Source organism: Saimiri boliviensis, chromosome X, assembly GCF_048565385.1.
Source record: "Saimiri boliviensis isolate mSaiBol1 chromosome X, mSaiBol1.pri, whole genome shotgun sequence".
NCBI lineage: Eukaryota > Metazoa > Chordata > Mammalia > Primates > Cebidae > Saimiri > Saimiri boliviensis.
The window spans coordinates 88,455,878-88,471,324 of record NC_133470.1 but is presented as its reverse complement, the minus strand read 5'-3'; the positions used below and the strand labels follow the sequence as shown (position 1 = coordinate 88,471,324).

Genomic DNA, 15,447 nt, shown 5'->3' with positions numbered 1-15,447 from the left:
CTTTCTCTTCTCCAGGCTGGAATCCCCAGTCCTTCACCTATTTGTCACAAGGTAGTATTTAGACCCGTGGTTGTCCTGGTCTCCGTCTCCCAAAAAGTTTCAGTTTGAGAAAGCACTTCCAGAATATCACTTGGACCAGATACCCTTCCTGGATGGTGTGGGCAACCTGTGTGAGTTCTTGTGAGTTCTATGCTGACTCGATCTTCCCAGTGCATTTCAGAGACAAGCTGTGTACTATCTCTGAAATAATGTATGACGTTTGCTCTTTTTGGAGTGCCTCTTCTATGAACCACGCTAAACCAGGTTGCCCCCTTTCTGGACTTAGGCATTTAATCCATCCTTAACATCTAAATCCTGTACTGTGTATTGATTCCTATTTAAATTTGTCTTGGTTCTGGACCATCATTCTGGCCTTCTGGATCTTTCTGAACTTGCTTTGTACTACCCAATTTTACTTTCTGCACAGTTGATTTGTGTGCACTGCATGCCCCTGCCTTCTTTCATGTCGTTGATAGAAAGGTTAACAATTTCAAGGCATGATGTCAGCCCTTTGTTTGCTGGGAAAGATCTTCTGATTGGTTGAGAATCTTTTCTACAACTTTTTTTGGGAAGTGTTCAGCAATTTAGAAAGTTGTGTAACTGTACTGCCTTTCGGTTTATTTCCAAATTTTATCTCTAGCCTGTATCTTTTCCCTGAACTTCAGACTTTTGTTTCCAACAGCCTTTCCCGCTTGGCCAGTCTAACATGTCCAGAGCTACACTTCACATCTTGCATCTTCAGCCTTTCCCTCAACACTCTTCTTGTCCTCAAGAAATGGGACTTGTGACTCATGCCAACAATATCCTGGAATCATCTCAAACCCTGTTTTTCTCTTACTCCGTACGCAATAGTCAGTCTGTGAGCAAGCCAGTGACTCCATTCAGACTCTGTGTGTACCACTTCCCACCACTTCCCCTGCCACCGCCTTGGTCCAGACTGCCGCCATCTTGTGCTGACGTACTGTAACAGCTTGCTAAATGGTCTGCTTGCTTGTGCCCTCGATCCCCTTTAGGTTTTCCACCTCAGAGCAGCCACAGTGATCCCATTAAAACCCAAGTCAAGTCATGTCACAGCCCGGCACCGGAGCCTCTTATGTTTCTTTCTCGGTCTGGGTAGAAGTCGTCACAGTGGCCTTCCGTGTTCTGGCTCCATTATCTCCCTGACCTCATCTTTTTATAAGTATCCAAGCCAGGTGTCTTATACAGCGTCCCACAGCCTGGATTCCTCCCATATGACTGCATTCAGGGTAAACATTTTTGACACGTGTACTACATAGGCTGTTGTATTCTCCCATTGTATCACATTGGGGGACATACACACACACACACTCTGTTTCCCTTTCCCCTCCTCTCCTTTCCCCTTCATCCCTTCCCCTCTCTCTCTCACTCTTTCCCTCCCGGCTCCTCTCCTTCTGCCCTTCCTCTGTTCTTCCCTTTCTCTCTCTCCCTGTCTCTTTCCCTCTCCTCTTTTTCCCTTCCTCCCTTCCCTTCTTTGTCTCTTTCCCTCTCCTCTCCTTTTCTCTTCCCCCTCCTCTCCTTTTCTCTTCCTCCCTCCCTTTCCTTCTCTCTTTCTCTCTTTCTTTCTTCTCTCCTCTCCTTTTCCCTTCTTCCCTTTCTCTCTTTTTGTCTCCCTCTCTTTTTCTTTTTTTCTTTCTTTGCCCATATATATCAGGCATGGAACTGAAGAAGCTGGGATCCAGAAATGTCAGCAGGCACAGAAAAAAGAAGAAAGAAGGAATGAAGGAAAAGAGGGAGGAAAGGGGGGAAGGAAGGGAGGGAAGAAAGAAGGACCAGAGCCAGAGGACCAGGAAAGTTGTAACTTAGCAAGATAGGAAACTTTTAGACAGTAAACTGCTTTACTCTAAACCACAGAAATGTAGTTTGATCCCCACTTCTATACATGCCAGTAAAGGCCAACTAGGGGGCTCAGTGTAACATCCTTGCTAACCTGTAACATCCCTCCTGTCTACCTTGGTGCTGTTGGAGGTGGCCAATTAGGGAGCTGGCACTTTCATCCCTGCCAGGCAATAGCAAGTTCCCATCCCCCAAGGTGTCCCTGCAGGTAATGGTGGATACAGTGCTGAAAAATATCAAACCATCCCAGCCACAGAGGTATTAGTATGGCCCAAGATCAGATCTAAAAAGTCCACTCCTGCCCAGAAGAAACAAGGGCCCCCCACCACCCATTTCAGGGATCAATGGAGGCCATGTGGGAAATGTATACTACTACCACACTCACCATGCAGTAATGTAGCACAATCCTCCCCTTTCTTCTGCTGGAGTAATGTCAGAGGATGCCAGCTAAAACAAAGTTTAAATAATACCTCAAGCCTAGTAACATAAAATGAAAATGTCTAGATTTTAATCTAAAGTCACACATCATACCCAGGACCAGGAAGATCTCAAATGGAATAACACCATACAATCAATAGATATCAACACTGATGACAAACATGTCAGAATTATCTGCAAAACAAATTGAAAACAACCATTATATAAATGCTTCATTGAGCAATGAAGAACACATTTGAAACAAATTAAAAATAGAAAGTCTCAGCCAAAAAAGAAAAAAATAGAAGACATAATGAAGAACCAAATGGAAATTCTGGAACTGAAAAATACCATAACTAAAATTTTTAAAATGCTATAAAGGAATCACGCCTGAATAGACAGAACAGAGTAAAGAACCAGTCAACTTGAAGATAGAACATAAATTTCCCAATCTGAAAAATGAATAGAAAAAACATGGGAAAACAAAATGGACTGAGATTTGGGGACCTGCGGGACTATGAACAAAGATCTCACATCTGTGTCATAAGGGTTCCACAGGAGATGAAAAAAAGCATGAGACTGAAAAATCATTCAAAGAAATAATGGCTGAAAATTTCCCAAAGTTAACAAAAGATATAGCCTACAGACTTCAGAAACTGAACAAACCCCAAACAGAATAAATCCAAAGAAATCTACATGAAAACATTTGAGTTAAAGTTTTGAGAACTATTAAATAAAAACAAACAAAAATAGCAAGGCATGGCAGTTCATACCTGTAGTCCTAACTACCTGGGAGACTGAGGCAGGGGGATTGCTTGAGCCCAGAAGTTCAAGGTTATACTGAGCTATAATTGCAACACTGCTCTGTAGCCTGAGCAATGAAGTGAGATCTTGTCTTTAAAAGAATAATGACAATAATAATAATAATAATAATAATAATAAAATTTTGGAAGCAATGAGAGAGAAGTGACACCTTACCTATATGGACAAAACAATTCCAAAAAGGGGATTGCTCATCAGAAACCATGGATACCAAAAGGAAGCGGCACAACTTTTTTCAAGGGCTTAAAGAAAATAGCTTTCAGCCGGGTGTGGTGGCTCATACCTGTAATCCCAGCACTTTGGGAGGCCGTGGGGGGCAGATCACCTGATGTCAGGAGTTCAAGAGCAGCCTGCCCAACATGGTGAAACCCCATCTCCACTAAAAACACAAAAATGAGCCGTGCATGGTGGCACACATCTGTAAGCCTAGCTACTTGGGAGGCTGAGGCAGGACAAATGCTTGAAACCAGGAGGCGAAGGTTGTAGTAAGCCGAGATTGCCCTACTGAACTCAAGCCTGGGCCACAGAGTGAGACTCTGTCTCAAAAAAAAAAAAAAAAAAAAAAAAAAAAAAAAAAAAAAAAAAAAGCCAACTTTCAACTCATACTCTTACATCCTGTGAAATTATCCCTCCAAAATGACATTCTCTGTCCTCATAGGTTCCCAAACCATGTTCCAGACTAACCAATTCATATCCGAGATAGGATAACTGAGATCCTTCAAAGAGTATACGAGATTTTGCCAAGATCATATCGCAGTCTGGAACAGTGCTGGAACGTCGCATCAAACACTGCTGGAAATCTCTGAAATTTGCAAAGCTGAGAAACTTCCCCCCCAAAAAAATCTTTCATCTGTGTTTCTGGAATAATCTCCAACCTGTAAATGTAGAAGCCAAATTGAGAAACTGAATCCTAGAGAGAGAGCACAAGGTGCAAGGGTGTGTGCCAGCAACAGCCCTGTGACATGAGTGGCATTTGTGCCTCCTGGTTTATAGGAGAGGAGAGACACAGAGAGACGAGTAACTGACAAGGTCACATAGGAAGACAAAGAGTTGACATTCAAACCCAGGTCTGCTAGACACCAAAGCCCAGGCTTTGGGCCTTGTTGTTACATACCTCATGGCCACATTCTCAGCCCTTCTGTGTGCCTCTATACATTGGCCCAGCATATGAACTACAAGGACCCAGAGGATGCAAACAATGAGCTCCTATGTTAATGCCTGCGCTGACCCATATAGGCCATTTCAAAAGAAAATGTGAACTGTGTTGCCATGTTTTCATGATAACAAGCATTAGGAATTTGGGTTTGTTTTAACATCCGTTGTTCTATATCTGAAATCTGATGTAAAATGCCTCAGGAAAGTTAGAAAGATGAAGAAGGCAGGAATGGTTAGAGGAGGGAAAGAAGAGAGAAAACAGTTTATAATATATGGACATATTAGTTTTAGCACCTCCTACTTACATCCCCCAAGAACTGCATAGAACTTTCTGCCATGGAAGCCACTCACAGATCATGACTCTGATCACAGCCCACCTTTAATTAAAAGTAAAGTTGTATGGGTCAGCCAGCAGATAGCAAACTGAGGAATCAAGCAACATATGACTAAGGTAAAACATTAGCTAGTGTCATAAATGAAGTGGCCTCTTTCCTAAAGCTTTCGCCAAGTATCATTTGCAAATGTTCCAGTTGGGTGTGAGGCCACCCTATCTCATCATCTTGTCTTTATCACCCACCTTCCTCTTTCAAAGGCAGTATGATCAGAAACAGCGGGTGAGGGGTCGGCCCTACCAAGTACCACCTGGCCCTGGATGCTGTTGCAGCTCAGAGCATCCAAGAGCCCACCACGGCAAGCCTGTGCTGTATCTTCTTTCTCTGGGTTGTCAGTGGCAGATCATTCTGCTCACGCCCACCAAGTGAGGGTGGTACACTGGGCAAATCAAGTTTCTGGTAGAAGCATGGGAACATCTGGCCCCAACACGCTTCTCTCCCTCTACCTACACCACAGTAATCCTCAGAACGTAGAGACCTAATGACATCTCTCCAAACTTCATTCTACAGTCAGGAACAAGAATCGGAAACGTTATCACAAGTCGGGAGACTGAGACAAGTCAGGAGACTGCTTAAGGTTACTACTCATATGTTCAGATCGGCAAGGACAGGAGCACGCTGGTACCAGCCACTGATCCATGGAAGGCTGCTCCTGAGGTGCACTGGGCTGAATCTTATATTTGTGTGCCTGTTGTCTACAAACACTCCTGCCCCATCAGAAGTACATGAAGGTATATCAGATGACTTACTGGCCTCATGAGCGAATCAATGAATTCTTCTCTGTAAGAGAACCACGGTTTGCCTTTTTAAAATGCTGACAGTGCAACGCAAGTGAGGACACTCACCTGCTGCACCCAGTGTGCAGCCCACACTCCTTCCGTGGGCCTTTAGGAGTTGGACCCAACCTAGTTTCCCAGCCTCTTCTCCCACGACTTCAGTCTACAAATGGGTCTGGTCCAGCCACAAACCTCTGGGCTCCCTGAATGTACCTAACTCTTACAGGCTGTCCCTCCCCCATTTTCCACCTAACAAAACCCTTTCGACCTTCAAGACCCCGCTCAAACACCCCCTCCTCTGAGAAGCCTCCCCCAGACCCTTGCCCGGAGTGAGCAGTCCCTCCCTCTTCCCATTCACCTAATTCCTTCTGCCTGTCAGATGCCCCCTTACAAGTAACAAAGGCATGAGTGTGCACCTACCCTCAAGGAGCCTCTTCCAGGAGGGGGCTGGGCTTCGATCTGCTTTTTGACATGATACTTTGTGCCGAAATCTGCCCTCTCCTGCCAGGCTGTGCTCACACAATACCAACAGGTCACGAGGCGCCCTGCCAGCAAACCTTCGTGCCCCTGAGAGTCGTCTAATGCACACACAAGCTCAAAGCAGCTCTCGGGTGGCCTGTTGCAGGGCACAGCACAGTTCTGGCTGTGCAAAGACAGATGCTGGGCCCTTCCCTGTGCTGCTCAGCACATACCCGCTCTCCAGGGCGCCTTGCCTTGGCATTAATTCATCCAGTCAGTTAAGATGGATTGCACGGCCTGCTGTGTGCCAGGTACCATGTGGACACCACCACCCATGCCCAATGCAGGCCCCTCTAATGGGCAACCCTTGCTCCACACCTCCCTGTTGGGCTGCTTGAGACTGTCACGTCTGGTCCAACCTGCTCTCCAGCCCTGCTTCCTCCCTGTCCCTTTCCTGAGTGCAAGTTAGCCCTGGTAAACCTCTGGCCCTGCCAACTCCCTCACACGGTCTGCTTCCTGGGGGACCCAATCTGAGACAGTGGATTCCAGAGTGGTCCAAGACAGCAAGTCATAAGATGGAGTCTTGGTACAGGACCACCCTGCAACTGCCCAGCAGGCAACGAGGTTCCCATCTTTGGGCACAGGTGGCACGCAGGTGGCTCCAGGCACAAAATGGCAGCCTAGTTGCTAGATCTTTGGTGTTAGAGAACTTTTGATGGGATGGGCAGCTTGTGAAGAGGAAGTTCCTGGCAGGTGAGGAGACCCAGGCAGGGCGGACGTCTGGAAATGGAAACTCAGGGAGTGGATGGTAGTGACTACGTTGCCTTGATGACCCACACGGGGTTAATGAGAGGCCAAGGGCAGTTAACAAACGTCTAAAAATTAATCAGAAGCACTGGAGTCTTCCTGGTGGTTTACAAAGTAGCCCCCGATCCAGGCAATGGGCGAGCAGCAAAATCTGAAGAACAAACTCAGGACTTGCTAAGGTGGCTGAACTCCAAAGACAACTGAACACTCAACCAAGGCAGGTCTGTCATGCCAACGACGCAGGCCCTGTTGGGGAAAGCTGCGTCCCTGATACATGGAACAGGGACATCTAGGAGAAGATCTCTGAATATCTAATCTCCCCAGATGCCCTTGAAACTTCTGAGTCTGCAGCATCAGCCCAGCAAGAGCCAGTGCAGGCACCCTACCCGGAAGGAGAAATAAATCACACAAGAATGTTCCCCACAGGTGTCCTCCCTCCCAGGGGTGGCCCTCACCTTATCACTGGCTGCCAGGTAGGTGACCGACCATCCCAGTCTGCTGAGGAACTTGCAGTGCTAACACCCGGAGAGTCCCATGGAAGCTGGAGGAATTGGTGAGCCGACGGCCAGACCAGAGGGAAGTTGCCATGACCACAGGGACGCCGTGACCAGAGGGAAGCTGCAGCACAGTGCCGCGCGGGCAGGATGTGCCGGGCCTGGTAAGGGGGAAAGGGATGACACCCCTGAGGAGCTGCAGGATCAGCACGCACCTGCAGCGGCCGGGGGTGTCCCTGCGGGATAGGACCCGGATGCAGCTCAACCCGTGGGGGCTGAAAATGAAGACTAGGTCAGGGACTTGGAGACACTCTGCTGCTAAACACAACCCAATGCCCCGGCAGGGAGCCGAAGGGATGGGACAAACCTGTTGATGGCATGGGATGGGCAACAGCGATGGTCCATGCCTGAGTGACGGTGAAAGGCCCGGATTGTCACTGCAGATGGTGAAGAAAGGGATTCAAAGGCTGAGCAACGTGAGCTTGCTGGACCTGGACAGAAGAGGTGAGGCCAGAAGACACCCCGGAGGATCATGTTTCAGGAGAAGGCCCTGAGGACACATGCTTCAGCAAGGGCATCGGGAATGTGCTGGAGAGAGGGTGCCAGCATCTCTCAGAGGTTCAGCATGGGGATCCCCTGCAGGCCAGCGCGGACCACAGGAGAGTGTCTCGCAGAACAGGGTGCACCAAGAACTGGAGCCTGATAAGGCTGCTGTAGCCTCCTCCTCTTCCTCCTCCTCACCTCCTCTCCTCCCGTCTTCCTCCCCTCCTAATTCTCTCTTCCTCCTCTCCACCTCCTGTCTTCCTTTCTTCCTCCTCCTCCTCCCCGCCTCGGGCTCTCCTTCTCCTCCCCTCCTCCTCATCCTCTCCTCTTCTCTCTTCTCCCTCCTACTTTTCTCCTCATTTCCTTCTCTCCTCCTTTCCTCCTTCTCCTCTCCCTCTCTCTTCTACCTCCTCCAACTCTGTTCCCCTCCTCTCTTCTCCACTCCTCCCCACCTCCTCCCCTCCTCCTCCTTTTCCTCTGCCCCTCTTATCCACTCCTCGTCCTCCTCCTCTCCTCTCCTCTGCTTCTCATTCTCCTCTCTTCCTCCTCTCCTGGTCCTCCTTTCTGCCACCTCCTCCTCTTCTCTTTCTCCTTTTCTCTGCCTCCGTTTTTCCTCCTCCATCTCTCTTCCTCTTCCTCCCGTCCTCCTCTCCTCTGCTCCTCTTCCTCCTACACCTCTCCTCCTTTCCTCCCTCATCCTGGTATTCCCCTCCTTCTCCCTTCCTCTCCATCCTCCTACCTCCACCTCCTCCTCCTCTCCTCCTTCTGTTCTTCTCTCTTCCTCCTCCCCCATCCCTCTCCTCTCATTTTCTCCTCCTCCTTCTCATCTCCTCCTCTCCCCCGCCTCCTCTCCTCCAGATCTGCCCCTCCTTCGCCTTTTCCTTCCCCTCTCCTCCTTCTCCCCCTACTCCCCGCTCCTCCTCACTTGTTCTTCTAGTCCTCTTCCTCTTCTTCCTCCTTCGCTGCTCCTCCTCCTCTTTTCCATCTCCTCCTCTCCTCTTGTCTGCATGCTCCTCTCTTCCTTCACCTCTTCTCCTCGGTCTCATCTCCTCCTCTCCTCCTCCTCCTCCCCTCCTCTAACTGGCTCCGTCTCTTCCCCCTCCTCCTCCTCTTTTCCCCCTCCAGCTCCTAATCCTCCACTTTACCTCTCTCCTCCTGCTATACACCATGTTCCTGCGACCCTGTGTGAGTCCAGGGGAGAAAAGGAAAACTAAAAGGTGGACAGATGGGTGCAAGAAGGCAAAGAAGGGAGCCCTCTCTGATCTAATGGGCGGGGTGCTGGATGCATGTGAGGGCCTCCTCCTTGGGGAGGGGTCACAGCCTCCAGACGGAGGGGCCACGGGACACTCCATGACCTCTGGGGTTACTTACAATTTGGAAGGCTTAGGTGAATACTGAGTCCAAAATAGCCCTGCAAAGAGGCAGAGGAACAAGCCTCTGAGCCGACGAGGTCTCTGCAATACAAAAACCAACATGAGGCGAGAAGCAGAATGTGGGTCACACTCCCCATGGGCACCGAGGAAGGAGAACTGTTCAGACCCCAGGCACAACTAGTGCCTGAAGAATATCTTAGTTTATAGTGCTATTGCTCAGCTGTTTCCTTTATATAATCCTTCATATATAATCATATATTAGTTCACAAAATATATGAAGGAAGAGGAAGAGAGACGGAGGAGGAAAAAAGGAGGCAGAGAAGAATTAGTGCTTGAAGTATAACTTGCTGCTTACATATATCTAGTTTATATAATCACACTTAATACTTATATCTGGCATACTTAGTTCTATGTAATCTTTCTACATAATCACATAGATATTGTAGTCGGAGCTGTACTGACACATTTAGTGCTGATGTATATAATCCTTCTATATAACCACATAGCAGTTTATTGGAGGAGGAATGCCTAGAGCAGTCACAGAACAGAAGCAGTACATGGGAAAACAGCCAGACCAGGACAAGAACCAAAGATCCAGGCGGTGGCATCCCTGCCTGAAAGGGCGTATGCCGTATGGCAGGCTTGGAGCAAGAGCCTCTCCTCCTGAAAAAGGAGTTGTAGTACCTTGCATCCAGTTCCTGTGGAAAGTAGGCCTCAGGCCTGAGATCCTGGAAGTAACCGAGGGAGTAGAACCCCTCTGGTGTGACCAGTCACGGCAGCTGTATACCCTGTCAGTCTTTTCTTACTTCTGTGCTAGCTCAAATCAGCCTTCCATAAATATCTTAAGAGAAGAGCACAAGTCTGTCAGTTCCCATTGCATTAAGCTTACAGCATCCTTCTATTCGAAATCCTTTGAAGTCTCCAGCCCCCAGATAAGAAGTGTGGTGCATGACACCTGTTGCACACAGCCCACCTCCTTGCCTCGGTGACCTAATGCGGGTGGACCCCTTTTCTGCACACGACCCTCTACTACTATGCACGGCACGGCCCCCTGCTGCGCACGGCCCACCTCTCTGCCCAGGTGACATAATGGGGTGGCCCCCCTTGCTTGTGACTCACGTGATTATGTATGCCCTATTACTAAGCCTATAGATGATGACCTCACGCACGACCCTGCCCCCTGCTTCTACCTAATAAATACAGATGCTCTTGGGCATTTGGGGGCTGTCGCTGATCTCTGCTCACAGGTGGCATGGCCCCCCGAGTCCAGATGCTCTTCGCCAGTTCTTCAATGCCCTGTCTCTTTACTTCTCTGATCCTGCACGTCAACACAGCATAAGGGACACCCCACGACCCTGTGGGGCCTCCACAGCCCTACAGCAGCATTCAGAAAGAGCTCCTACAGCTCCATACCAACGAGGCAAGTCACTCAATAGAAAAATGGGTAAAAGCCATTTCCTAGATGAGGAAAGCAGGCTGACCAAGAAGCATCTGAAGGGAAACCAGGAATTAGGGTCAAAGTGGTCCCGGACTGGCCGTGCCCCGTAACCCTAGGCAGGATCACACACGAACCCTCTTGGGAGGAGGGTGACTTCCTCCTGGGCCTCAGAGTCAAAGCAGCACAGTGAGGAGAGGGTGGCTGCCCTCTGGAAAGTGTCAGCAGGGAGGCAAGGGAAGAGGAACGGGGTGACAGGCTCAGAAAATGGGAAAAGTCGCATAGAAATCATGCTGAGAAAAAAATAATGCTTCCCTAGGGAAGCCCATGGATGGAAGAGATGGACTGAACAGCCAGGGATGCTGAGCACAGAGAGGGAAGGGGACAGCACATTCCCAAGGGACAGCTGTAGCCAGGGAGGCTAGCCTGCCACAACGGTGGAGAGGAGAGGCGGGGCGGGGTGAGGCAAGGAGCGGAGTAAGAAAGGCAGAGGCAAGGCTCAGAAGGCCAGCGAGATGGACAGGGAGCTCTGCAGGGGGCTCCCAGGGATGAGAGGGGAGAAAGACTCTGAGAGGGGGCTGTGGTTTCAGGAAGGCGGCAGTAGCCTAGGGTGGGGGGCTGGCATGGGGTGCCATCAGCTGCAAAGCAAGATCTTTGGAAAACACAAGGACTTCCTAGAAGAGACACGATGTGTGGCACGATGGGGATGCAAGCAAGGCCTGAAGAAGAAAGCAGACCTTGAGGAGGAGAAACACTCCTGGCCCCAGGAGATGAGGTCAGCTGAGTGTGTGCTAGTGGGGTGCAGCCAGGCACAGCGGTTTCATGGGAGCACAGCAAGGAACCCGAGAAGGCCCCCCATGCCCGCAGTTGCCTGCCTGGGGCTCCGGAGGACCCCTCCGAGGGCCCCACAGGGGAAGGCAGGAGCAGGACGGGTCTGGGGAGGTGAAGGCTGGCCTGACCTGCTGAGAGACGAACAGAGAGGGAAGAGAAAGTCTTGTTCCTGCCAGGACATCGTAAATGGGAGGAGTGAGGTCAGAAATCAGAGCATTTTCGGGTTTGGTGCCGACTTGCTCTTGAGAATGAAAATCAAGACTCAGGTGCCATCTGGTCCCTTTCTCAGGGGTAGCCGAACACCACCCTCATCCCTACCTGACCTGGTGATGCCATTCTTCCTAGGCCCACTCACCGCTGCAGCTGCTTTCCTTTGACTTCTCCTCATCTGACCACAGACCATACCTCTGCTGTTTGCTACTACCCAGGGAGAATGTGCACTAATGTGCGCACTAACCCCACTGCCCAGCACACCCAGGAGAGTGGAGCAGCTGGGAGAGTTGGAAAACGGAGCCCTTATGTAGCCACCACGGGCTTCCCTGCTAGCAGCCACATGTGAGTATCCAGCTCATTAGGTGAGTTCTAGTTCTTCAAACAAGAGGCCACGGGAGGAAGAGCGGCAACCCACCATCCCGGGGATCCTCACTCATGGTGTGAAACCACTCCCAGCAGGTTCCGGGGTGTCTGGTAGAAGCCAGCAACCATTCTGGGGGGGAAGGAGCCCAGGAGGGGATGCTAGCACGGATGGGAATTGGAACTGGTGATCTGAAGGTCCCTTGCCGCCCTGAGGCTTACATCCCATAAAGGGGGACCCTCTCCTCCTCACCTCCAGCATTCCTGCTTCCTCAAGTTTCTCCAAGGAGAAGTAGGTGCATCTCACTAGAAAAGACGAGAAAGCAGCCCTTTGCTGATTCAACACTCACTAAGCAGATGCTGTGTCCTGGGCACCCAGTTTCAGCAATAAGTAAAACACCATCCTTGCCTTCAAGGAACTCAGAGAACATGCGGCACCCACAGACTCTTACAGCGCAATTACCACCCTGGGTTCCAAGAGCCTAATGTGGGGTGGGGAGGGAGGAGGTTAAAAATGCTATTAGAACTGGAGACAAAAGTCCCTAACACTGCGGTGGGACCGTGACGGTGACATTGAAGTCGTGCCTTGAAGGAGGCCAGGATTGCACCAGGACAAGGCCATGGGAACCGCCGCTGCAAAGCAGGGAGACCTGGGGCAGCAGGCTGATGGCGACCTGTGACTAAACTGCACAGCGTGAAGCCAGGGAGTGTTCGGCTTAAGGGTGGAGAGAGCTGGGCCGACTCCCTGAGCTGTTAGGACTTCAACCTGAGAAGGCCTGGCAGGGGTTTCAGTAGAGGATTGCTAGGGACAGATTTGTGACTTAGAAACTAAACTGAAAGAGTGTGGAGGACAGACCCAAGGGAGGAAAGACAGCGGCCTCCAGGTTGGTCAGGAGGCTCATGGAATAGTGCAGGCTCCAGACCATGAGGCCTGAACTCAGGAAGTAGCAGCGGGGATGCAGGAAGAGGAGCAGTTTGGTCTCATCGGGCACTTCAGAGGCACGGACCTGGAACTTGGTTATGAAGTCCACGTGGGGGACTGGGTAAGCGGAGGGACAAAGGAGCACAGCATGCCGGCGCTGCGGAACCTGAGCCCTGACTGAGATGGAAAAGACAGTTTGAGAAGCAAGTTCGCCAGGGAAGTTGGGCTGAGTGTTGGGCGACTTAGGTCGGAGGAGCGGCAGGACATTAAGAGTGGGGATGTTTCTCAACACCCGCAAGAGGCGTTAAAAAGACAATCCCTCCAGACCCCATTGGCAAGCACTGACAGAGTTGCTAGGACACAGGAAAGCTGGCCTGGGGGGCTCAGCCCTGCAAGACTCAGCCTACCACTGCGGGGACCCCAGACAAGTGTTCCCGCCCTTCTTGCTGCTTCCATGCCCTATGGAGGGAGACTCTGAGGGTGCAGTTAGGTCGCTGGGGGCAAGTTTAGACTCTTGCCTAAGGGTGCAGCACAGAAGTGCCTCAGCTCCGTCCTCCAGCTCCATCCTCCAGCTCCATCCTGCTCCTCAAGCGGCACAGCCTGCCTTCTCCCACAGCTTCACCCCAGTTCTGCTGTGCTCCACCAGCATCTCCACCATCAGCTCTTCCTCCTGCAACTCCGCCCAGGCTGCTTCTCCCGCAGCTCCACCCCAGCTGTTCCAACTCCTAGCTCCTTCTCCCGCAGCTTCGCCCCCAACTCCTCCTCCTCCCAGCACTAACCAGTTCTGCCCACAGCTACGTCCTCCTCCTGCAGGTGGCTCCTCCAGAATCTCTGACACAGTTCCCGCTGCAGCTCCACCCTCAGCTTCTTTCTCCCAGCTTTTTCCCACAGCCCCATCCTACTCCCCATGCATCTCCACGCCCAGCTCCAACTCCTCTGGCCCCTTCCTGGTTCTCCTACCCCTCTGCCCACCCCAGCATCTTTCAGCTTTCCTCCAGCTCTGCACTAGCTCCTCCCCAACCCTGCTCACACCCCAGCCTTGCTCTAGCTTGGCTCCTCCTTTCCCAGCTCATTCCCGCAGCCCCGCCCCATCTCCCACAGCGCTTTGCACAGCCCCGCCCTGCTCCTCCTCTGGAACCTCCAGGCTTTCCCTCAGCTCCACCGGGCAGCTGAGCTATGCACCAGGCCCTCCTGCAGCGCTTTCTCATGACACCCCCCTGCACCTCCCCAGTCCTCGCACCCCAGGCTGGTTCTCAGGAATCCGCGGGGTGCTCCCGCAGCTGCTTCTCGCTCAGCTCTTCCACAGCTTCGACCTGCTTCTCCCGCCACGGATTCCAAAGCCCCGCCCCCCGGACCTCCCCAGGGGGTCTCTCTCGGCTCCGCCCCGTCCCTCTCAAGGCTGCTTCAAAAGCCCCGCTCCAGCCCCGCCCCAGAGATGTCTCTCCCCCACAGCCCCGCCCTACTCCTCCCGCGGCCGCTTGCGAGACCCCGCCCCCAGCCCCCTCCCCAGCGGTTTCTCGCAGCCCCGCCCCACCTCTCCCCTAGCCCCACCCTGCTCCTCCCGCGGCTACTTCCAAAGCCCCGCCCCCATTCCCTCCCCAGCCATTTCTCAGCACCGCCCGGATTCCCGCCTCTCCCCCCAGCCCCACACTGCTTCTCTGTGGGTTTCCAAAGCCCCGCCCTCAGCCCCCTACCCAGCGGTTTCTCTCAGCCCCTCCCCTCCCAAAGCACCGCCCTGCCTCTGCGGCTGCGTCCAATGCCCCACCCCCAGGGTTACTCTCGCCCCGCCCCATCCCCAGCTCCGCCCTGCCTCTCCGGGGGCTCCTTCCAAGGCTCCGCCCCCAGTCCCCTCCCCAGCAGTTTCTCAGCCCCGCCCCCCCGAGCCACGCCCCTACCCAAGCCCCGCCTCGCTTCTCCTGTGGGTGCTGCGAAAACCCCACCCCCAACCCCTCCCCAGCGGTTTCTCTGAGCCCCGCCCCTCCCCACCCCAAGCCCCGCCCTGCTTCTCCCGCCTCTGCTTCCAAAGGCCCGCCCCAGCCCCTCCCCAGCGGTTTCTTTCAGCCCCACCCTCCTCCTCTCACCGGCCCCCCTCCTCTCACCGGCCCCCTCCCTCCTCGCGCTGGTTCTCAGGAGTCCGCGAGCACCTCCTGCAGCCTCGCTCAGATCTCCCACGGCCCCACCCACAATGGTTTCGTCCAGCCCCCCCAACCCCGTCTAATTTCCGCCCCACTCAACCCCGCCCCAGCGATTATCTCAGTCCCGCCCTTCCCCTCCCCAGCTCTGCCCTCCTCCTCTCAGCCCCTACCCCCCGACCCTCCCGAGTGGTTTCTCCCAGATCCTCCCTGCTGGTCTTTCAGCTCTGAGCTTAAAACTCCTGCCTGGTGGTCTTGTCCCGCCCCTCTTCTTTTTCCTCCCTCCGGTTCCTTTCCCTCCTTCCGGTTGTTTGTCCAGGCTGCTGGTCTCCAGCTCCCCTGCTGGCCTGGTGGGCTGGCGCACGGCAGGACCCGTAAACTGAATAGCGTCTCCTGGCGGCCAGTGTGTGCGTAAGTGCGTGA

At 52.4% G+C, this 15,447-nt stretch overlaps 1 protein-coding gene across 1 annotated transcript; it reads right to left on the bottom strand.

The window, feature by feature from the left end:
* Positions 1 to 1,636: 1,636 nt before the first annotated feature.
* LOC120361840 (uncharacterized) lies at positions 1,637 to 14,126 on the bottom strand. The gene is made up of 6 exons (XM_074391401.1): positions 13,672 to 14,126; positions 12,224 to 12,276; positions 9,130 to 9,212; positions 7,583 to 7,652; positions 7,177 to 7,376; positions 1,637 to 6,967 (listed from the first exon to the last, which is right to left on the bottom strand). Exons 1-6 carry the CDS (start codon positions 13,799 to 13,801, stop codon positions 6,886 to 6,888), a joined length of 618 nt encoding a protein of 205 aa, XP_074247502.1. The 5' UTR covers positions 13,802 to 14,126; the 3' UTR covers positions 1,637 to 6,885.
* Between the last annotated feature and the right edge of the window lie 1,321 nt (positions 14,127 to 15,447).